A 9,161-nucleotide genomic window follows, 5' to 3' on the forward strand; every position below is an offset into this window, starting at 1 on the left:
TAGTGTTGTATCCTCAGGCTGGGGATTTGTACTTCCAATAGGACAACTGTTTCAGCCCCGTAGGCCAAGGTGAAGGGGCTCTTACCGGTTGACTCCTTCTCAGTGGTCCTTTTTGCCCACAAGACCTCTAGGACTAGGTCTGCCCACATGCCTTTGTACTCCTCCAGCTTCTTCGGCAGGGCTGTCAGGATCAGCTTGTTTGCTGCTTCTGCTTGACCATTGCTCTGCGGGTGGCAGACTGAGGCACTTACATACTTTGTGCCCATGTCCCCCAAGTAGTCCATTATGGTGTCACAGTCAAATTGACACCCGTGATCAAAGACTATACACTGTGGCACCCCGAATCATGTGATGATGCTTTTCCATATGAATGTCCTGACTTGGGCTGCCTTTATGTACTTAGTCGGTTCGACTTCTATCCACTTTGTAAAGTAATCTATCGCCACAATGAGATACTTCCTGCCCGCTGACCCAGTGGTGAAAGGTCCCAATATGTCCATTCCCCACTGAGCAAACGGGATCGGGCTGAGGATTGAAGTTAGATCGTTTGCTGGCTGATTTATGACTAGTGAATACTTTTGACACTTGTCGCACTTTTTTACATATGCTAGTGCATCTTGTGCGAGAGTTGGCCAATATGCCCCCCTTATGAGGACCTCTACTCCTAATGCTTTTCCACTAATGTGGTTGGCGCATATTCCGAAGTGGGCTTCTTCCATAATGTCCTCCTGCTCCCACTCTAGAATACACCTCAGTAGTGGTTTTGAGAAGCCCTTTTTGTTAAGTTCCCCGTTCATCACTACATACCAGTTGGCGTCTTTCATCACCTTCTTAGCTTGTACTTCATCATCGGGCAGTGAGCCGTGGACTTTATACGCCAAGATGTCTGAGAACCAGGCTCTCTGCCTTTCAACGCAGTTTACCTGCTCTTTTTCGGCAATGCTGCTTTCTTCTAGTACTTCAACCATCACCGTCCTTGTTAGGATTTGTAAAGTGGAGCTAGCTAACTTGGACAAGGCGTCGGCCTGAGAGTTTCCTGCTCTGGGGACCAAGTCTATCTGGAAGTGGACTAGCTGGGCTGCCAGTTCCTTTACCTTGATTACGTACTTCAGCATGGTGGCTTCCCTTATCTCATACGCCCCCTGTAGGTTGCTAGCGACGAGCTGAGAATCAGTTTGCAGGTGTACTTTACGGGCTCCGGCTGCGAGGCTCATACGCAGGCCTGCCAGTGCCGCTTCGTACTCAGCTTCGTTATTCGATGCTTTGAACTTGAACTTTATGGCATACTCGAATACGTTTCCTTCTGGAGATGTCATTATGACTCCTGCTCCACTCCCCGTTTGGGCCGAGGACCTATCCACTTCCACCTTCCAGACCCCAATATCATCTTCTTTCTCCTCGTAGGAAGCTTCCACTATGAAGTCTGCTAAAGCTTGTGCCTTGATGGCTGCTCTAGGTTTGACCTCGAATTCGTACTCAGAAAGCTCAATTGCCCATTTTAAGAGTCTGCCCGATGCATCCATTTTTTGTAAAGCTTTCTCCAACGGGTGGTTTATGAGGACTTCTATTACATGCGCGTCAAAATATGGCTTTAACTTCCTTGCTGCTGTGACCACTGCGAAGGCTAGCTTCTCTACCAATGGGTACCTTTGCTTTGCCTCGGTCAGCACGTGGCTCACAAAGTATATTGGCCTTTGTTGCTTTTGTCTTTCTACCAACAAAACGGCTGCGATTGTCTTTATTGACGCAGAGATGTACAACTGCAGCTTTTCCCTCAGCTCCGGGCTGATCATTGTTGGGAGCTTAGTCAGATGCTCCTTAATACCCTCAAAGGCTTCTTTCTCTTTAGCCCACACTTAAATTCTCTGTTCCCTTTCAATACTTGATAGAACGACAGGGCCTTATCCACTGACTTGCTGATGAACCTGGTTAGCGCGACCATTCTGCATGTCAACCGCATGATATCCTTGATGCACTTAGGCTCAGGCAGGCTGAGGACTTTCCCGACCACCTTTTTTGGATTGGCATCTATCTCTCTCTCACTGATCAGAAAACCCAAGAACTTTCCCGAGCTCACCCCAAAGACACATTTCTTCGGGTTGAGTTTGATTTTATATTTGTTCGGGGTGGCAAATGTTTCCTCAAGATCCATGATATGTCCAGCCTGCGTGATGCTCTTAACGATTGAGTTGTCAACGTATACTTCAAAATTTTTACCCTTCTGGTGAAGGAATACTCTATCCATTGCCTTCTGAAAAGTTGCCCCAGCATTCTTCAGCCCGAAGGGCATAGCTATGTAATTATACACTCCCCCTTCAGTGATGAATGCAGTTTTCTGCCTGTCTGGCTTATGCAGGCCGATCTGATGGTACCCTAAAAAGGCGTCCATGAATCTTAGCAGGGCATGCCCGGTGGTTGAGTTTACCAGCTGATCTCTCCGCGGCAGCGGGTAACAGTCCTTCGGGCAGGCCTTATTAAGATCAGTGAAATCGACACACATTCTCCACTGGCCATTTGCTTTCTTTACCATGACCATGTTGGCTAACCACTCTGGGTAGTCACAAGGTTCAATGAATCCTGCTTCCAGGAGCTTCTCCACCTCCTCCTGGATTGCTTGATTTTTTCCGTGGAGAAGTTCGCTTTTTCTGCCTAACTGGCTTAATATCCTCCTTCACATTTAGCCTGTGCACCCTGACTGTTGGGTCGATTCCGGGCATCTTATCTGCGGAAAATGCGAAAACGTCTTTGTTCTTCCTTAGGAGCTCTATGAGGTGTACCCCTACTCCGGGATCAATGTCTTTCCCAATTTTCACCGTCCTTGAGAGGTCACCCTCTGTAAGCTCGACTGTGACATGCTCCCCACTGGGAAGTGGCCTGGCCATTTCTTCTTTTACAGGCTCGAAGCTGTCCATTGCTAACTTCTGCTTATCCTTTTCCATGTGATATTCTTCACGCTTCCTTTTCCTCGACTTCCTCTCAGGTTGTTCAGCGGGCCTTCTCTTAGGACCAGGCTGATGTCTAGTTTTTGCGGGCTGCTTTAGAGCGGTTATGTAACATTGCTAGGCTGTCTTCTGACTTCCCCTGAGCTTTGTCGACCGTCCCTCATTAGTTGTGTAGGCCATGGCAAGGTGATAGGTGGATACCACCCCACCTATTTTGTGGATGAGCGGTCTTCCTATGATCACATTGTAGGGTGAAAGGGAGTTTATCACGAGGAACTCTGCCCGGACATCACGCCTTCTTGATCTTTCCCCTACTCGGACTGAGAGTTCGATTATACCTTCCGGGGTAAGCCCTGATCCATTAAACCTGGTGACTTCGTAGCTCACCCTCTTCAGGTCTTTTCTGTCCAACTTCAGCTCGTTGAACGCACTGATGTATATGATGTTGGTTGAGATGCCTTCGTCTATCAGTATTCTATCTACCTCCCGGTTTGCGATTCTCATTGTCACCACCAGCGGGTCATCATGGGGGTAAATTATGCCCTTCTAGTCATACTCGTCAAACGTGGCCTGCGGCTGCGGGGGAAGAGGTGGCCATCTACACTTATCATTGTCATTTATTTGATGTACCATCGCCCGTAGGTCAGCCCGCGCTCTGTTGACTGTTCCCCCATGTACTGGGCCCCCATTGATCACATACACCCTGCCTTCTGGCTTGCCATCTATGTCTCTGTCTCCGGCTGGGCCCTTATGACCTCCTTTGCGGTCAAGGCGGCCCGCTCTATCCTTATCCCTCCTTTTGGGAGGGTCATCGCGTTGCTTAAACTGATTCAAGTACCCTCTCCTGACCAAGTCTTCTATGTTGTCCTTCAAATGTGTGCATTTTTCAGTGGTGTGACCATGGTCCCTATGGAAGTTTCACCATTTGCTGGTATCACGGTTTCTGTTAACCATCCTCGGGGGTCTCTGCCACTTGTCATCAACTTTGTTCACGTTGAATATATGAGACCAGGAATGGGTTAACGGGGTATATTGGTGAAACCTCCCATGCCTTGGTCCTCTCATTGGGTTTGACCTTTTCATTTCTACTGCTCTGTCCGCTTCTCTGCGGTTTTGCTCAGCCCTGCTCGGCTGGTCCACCCTGGGCGTGTTCTCTGCCCGAGTGACCTCTGCCCGCTTAATTGAGTCACTAGGTGCTTTCCTACCCAGCATTGCTCTGTCAGTCTCATCTGCTTTGATGAACTCGTGCACTTTGCCTAGCGCTTCAGCAAATGTTTTGAGGCTCTTACGCCCCATATATGCTCTGAACGGTGATCCCGGTAGTAAGCCACTTTGCATTGCTAGTAGCGCTACCTCTTGGCTCATATTTGGGATGGTTGTTGCCTCCTTGTTGAATCTGGTGATGAACTCCCTCAGGGGCTCGTCTTTCCCTTGAACCAACAACATCAGCTCGGTTGTCATCTTAGTTCGGTCTACCAGGGTTATGAAATGCTCCATGAACATTCTCTTCAACTGGCTGTACGAGTATACGGAATATTTGGGAATGGCTCCATACCACTCCGCTGCCAGCCCCTCCAGGGTCGGTGGGAAAGCCTTACACCAGTCTGAGTATGTCATAGTGTAAATACCATGTGGTTCTCAAAAGCTGATATGTGGCTTTTGGGTGTTGTGGTTCCGCTGTATTTGCAGCTTGGCATCTTTATTTTCTCCATTGGTTCCTCCAGCATCTCCTGGAAAAATGGGGAATCATCTAGAACAACCAGGATTTGCGCTCGCTTGTCTCTCTCCAGGCTGGGTTCCCGCTCTGAGGCTGGTGACCTGCTACGGGGAACCCGCTTCTCCGGGCTGATTCGAGCAGGGGCTATTTCCTCCACGCTCTATTCTCGATTCAGGCTACGAGCTTCCAGCTCCAATACCTTCTTCCTTAGTTGAATGAGCTCATTCTGCTCAGGGGTGAGGGTCGTGGACGCCGGCTTTTTCGCTATGGGCTCCGCAGCTGCCGCTGCCGGTGACGGACTTGCCTCCTTACCCATACTGGTGAGGACCGCGGTCATTGCAGCCAACTGCTACTTACTGCAATTAGAGAGGTTCCGCAGAATGGCTGACATATTTACACGCTGCGGTTTCTGGGTTACAGATGCTGAAACAATGATCTCATTGTTCGCACCTGTTAACGACATTCCGTATTTTAAAACGGAACTGGATCCCACCAGATCTACTGGTTTCGCCGCCGCTTTAGCAACAACTGATGTCGATCCGGTGGGGTTGGATTTCTACGAGATGGTCGATTTGAGGTTTCCGGTGGATCCTTTTGGATCAATGGTTATTAGGGGTGTTTTTTGTGGTGTTTGGCTGGTCTCATTAGTTTTAGACATGGGTGTCTGTACAGCTCCTTCTCTGGCCATTGCGGTTAGTTAACTAGTCCGTAGCTCAGATGGTGAACCTCAGGTTAGATGACCCTTCCCCTCCTTCTACCGCCAATTGTTCCAAGTGCGGATCCAACGGTTCTGCTGGGTGAACTGGGTCCCGTCAACTACCTACACAAGGCAGCACACGTAAACTGCCCTCGGGGGTGGCTCGAGGAACCCCCCTCCGAAGCTTAAGTTAGAGAGTGTTTAGAGAGATAAAGTGTACTTAGAAAGATGTAGAAAGTATAATGACTTGATTGTCTTACCCTCTTTCCGTTGTACTTTATCCTCTATTTATAGGCGTACCATCTCCTTCGTGGAGAGTTCAGTCTGGTCAGCCCTGCGGGCTAACTCTGCCGGGCTAGTGAGCCCTCCTTTAATTGCTTTCTCGGCAGTGAGTGCGCACCCTGGGGGCTGGGTGATAGTTCAGCGGGAGCTATCCTATACAAGGTCTATCAAAATAATGGCGTGCAAATTCTTTCAAATTAACCATGCTACCATCTACAATATTTGTTAGATCTTTGTCTCTTAAATTAAAGAAGCGCACAAAATCTTTATAATAATATTCATTTATTCGAGGGATTACTGCAAGATCTAATGTAGGGAAGCCTAAGATAGCACCGAATTCTTCCGGTAAAGGGATAATTTCATAACGCCCTAGTCTAAAACAATGAGTATCCGTATCCCAATATTCTAAGGCAGTATGAATAAAGTTTATATCAAGATCTACCTCCTTAACACCATAGAAACCCCCCATATAAAAAAAGTATAATTCTTTTCTCTCTTTGGCAGTTAAAGACCGACACCATTTATGAGTGAAGTTGGTAAAACTCTTAGTAATTAAAGACATGATTTTTTTGTTAAAAGCTAAGACTATGTTTAATCTGCTGAAATTATGAGAAAATTGGCAGACCAGGGGGCTAATATACACAACATCGGCACAGTTTCAATCCGGAAAGGATTCGGAGTCAACGCTCTCCAGCGCCAAACGAAGGTTCTGTCGTCTGGCGCCAATCGCCAGCAGCAGCGCCTGGCGCCAACGCGAAACGCGCAGTGCCACGTGGCGCTGACGTGTCTTATTAACATGCTATTCAAAAACCTCGTCCGTTTTTTTTGCTATGATTTGAACCTGTACAATGGATTTACGATTTTATCCCTTCTTATACCCTTATAAATTTATTTAATATATTAATTTCGGTTTTTTCCTTTTTCGAATTTTATTCAGACTTAATTTTAAGTTTGTGGTAAATCCAATTTTTATTTTTTTTCTTTTTGGGATAGAAAGTCGGATACCCTCCATCAATAATAAAAATGACGGAATTTTTGCGCAAAATTATTTATTATCACAATTCTTTGCACACACAAATATGCAATAAAAATGAAAATTAAATGCAAGATAAATAAAGTCATAATAAATAGATAATAATATGTATATACAAATATGTCTAATAAATGAGTTAATTGGGCAAAGTTCTATACAAGTCAAAATAAAACAAAACACATGTATAAACTATGGCGCTGGAGGACGCAGATGATGAGAGATGCCCATCATATCATAGAACTGCGCAGTGCGAGGAGTATGCTCTCCACTAGCTCCAGCTCCAGTCTCCCCGGGAGGAGGAAAACTCAGCACAAGACCCGTCCACCCAAGGTCACCCTGAGGCTGAGGCTGCGGAGGCTGCTGCAATGACAAGCCAACCTCGTACATCCCACCACCTCTAGGAGCCGAGGTAGCCTCTCCCAGGCCTATCGGCTCAGCACATGCACCCTCAGATGAAGAGCCCAAGCCCTCTGTTTTGGGTGTTTTTGTCCCTAGGGAGAGTTACAACACGAAGACTGATCCGGCGGGAGCTGTACCTGCAAGACAAACGGAGATACCGGTTGGTTGGTGCTCCGCCTCCGACGAACAAGTTAGTAACTTGAAGGGAGAGAAAAAGGTGCGGAAATTTAGGTGGGTATCTGCTCGGATTCCAAGCTCAGATGTCTCTATCACAGGGACTGTATGTAATAATGGTAAAACATGTCCTCAAAAAGAGGGACATCTCCCTATTTATAGGGTCTTTGGGATTTGTGCCCTTGATTAGGTCACTGAACCCTAATCATTGGTGGGCTGCGCCGCTTTGCATCATTCTCGGGATTTGGGCCTGAAGGCCGCCTTTTTTCCCTTAATTTCTGGAGTGACACGTGTCAGGCAGAGATTGGTCCACTTTGGACCAACCTGAAGCTGACACGTGTCGTCCTTTGGTTGGACCACGTGGCGGGGTAAAATTACCCTAAACATTTACCCCTTACAGATGTGACGTGGCACGCCACGTGGCATTTGTGACATGTGTCACGCTCCGATTGGTGGTAATTTTAACATAAAGAATAACCGTTCAACTTTCGAGTAAATTATGGAAATACCCTCGTATTTCCCCTCTATATATAGCCGTTTACCCTCATAAAATTGTACGTTTACAAAAATTTTCTAGAGAGAGAACTTTGAGAGAGCAGAATTCATCCGTTTGAGTCAGGCGCAAGCAAGGAAGCTCGTACTCCATCAACCCTGCCGGACCCGTCCGTTTTCAGATATCAAATCCAAAGGTACCGTCTCTGCCTCTCTCAGCTCTTTTTCTTGTTTCACCGCTTGTACATATTTCTTGCAATAAATGGATGCATCACCAACACACACGGCACAGCCTAGGTTAGAGTCCAGCCGGTCACCTGGGTTGGTTGAGTCTAGGACTGAGAGTGTCGTCTCGGGGTGTTGGGACCACCCTTTGCCTTGGATTCCGACCATTTATGTGTCTGTGCAGGACACAATGGTTCGGACTATGCAGACGACCACTAATCAAAACTTCAGAAGCGAAGGCTCAGGCGGCCAAACGCCTGAGGGAGAAACGTCTAGTCAGGGAGACCCGACGGCTCTGGAGAGATCCCCTCCGCGCGCCCCTTCAACTCCCGCTGATTCCTTTTTGGAAGAGTGCGACCAAGGCGGCGATGAGGCCGTCTTAGCCCCTTTGACCCAAAATGAGGAGGAGACGGAGAGCGACAGCTCCGCCCCTACCTCTGAGAGCAGTGACGATTTACCCCCACTTAAGGATAGCGAGGAGGAAGAAAGGAAGAAGTGGAACGAGAAGGATGATCCCTTCAACATCCACGTCTCCTCCAAGGATCAGATCAAAATGGAGGAGAACTTAAAGAACTTTACGCAAATGCACCCGTTAGGAGACGGGTATAAAATCCGGGTGCCGCTTGAGAATGGCACCATCACCTGGGAGGATGATCAAGAGAACCTCAACAGCTACTTCGGCTGTTATGAGGCGGCGTTCAAGGCTGATCTTCGCTTCCCCCTTCACCAAGCGGTGAAGGCAATACTGAGAGGCTACGGCGTCGGAGTCTGCCAACTTAACCCCAATTCTTGGGCAAACATTCTGGGGTATGTTGCCGCCTGCGAGTTACAGGGGCTAAACCCCGGCTGGGAGGCTTTTGCTAGTATGCATTATCTTAGCAAAAGCCCAGGCGGCTAGAGGGCGTGGTACAATCTAACCACGCATCCCCAATACATGATGACCTTAGACAAGGTCTCAAAATTCGACGGCTGGGAGAATTATGAATTCCGTCAGTACAATAAGAAGCCCGACTTGATGGGCCGGAAGTGCGCTCTTCCGCGGATCCCAGAGGAAGATTTTGACAAGATCATTGAGGCAAACTTTTTCGGCCTCACAGACGCGACCTTGTCAACCGGGGAAACAATAAAAGTCCCCAAGAACTGGATTCCCAAGAGCGCCTGGTTCAGGGACGAGTGTGTCCTAGCCGCCTGCGGGCTAGG

The 9,161-nt window shown here is 47.9% G+C and overlaps 2 protein-coding genes across 2 annotated transcripts; both read right to left on the reverse strand.

Moving 5' to 3' along the window:
- Window positions 1-344: 344 nt before the first annotated feature.
- On the reverse strand, window positions 345-1,793 carry LOC110729199. Its single transcript, XM_021908917.1, has one exon. The coding sequence runs from the start codon at window positions 1,791-1,793 to the stop codon at window positions 345-347; it is 1,449 nt and encodes a 482-aa protein (XP_021764609.1).
- Window positions 1,794-3,860: 2,067 nt separating this feature from the next.
- Window positions 3,861-4,559, reverse strand: LOC110729200. Its single transcript, XM_021908918.1, has one exon. The coding sequence runs from the start codon at window positions 4,557-4,559 to the stop codon at window positions 3,861-3,863; it is 699 nt and encodes a 232-aa protein (XP_021764610.1).
- Window positions 4,560-9,161: the final 4,602 nt, after the last annotated feature.

This window comes from Chenopodium quinoa, unplaced genomic scaffold (assembly GCF_001683475.1).
Source record: "Chenopodium quinoa cultivar QQ74 unplaced genomic scaffold, ASM168347v1, whole genome shotgun sequence".
Lineage (NCBI taxonomy): Eukaryota > Viridiplantae > Streptophyta > Magnoliopsida > Caryophyllales > Amaranthaceae > Chenopodium > Chenopodium quinoa.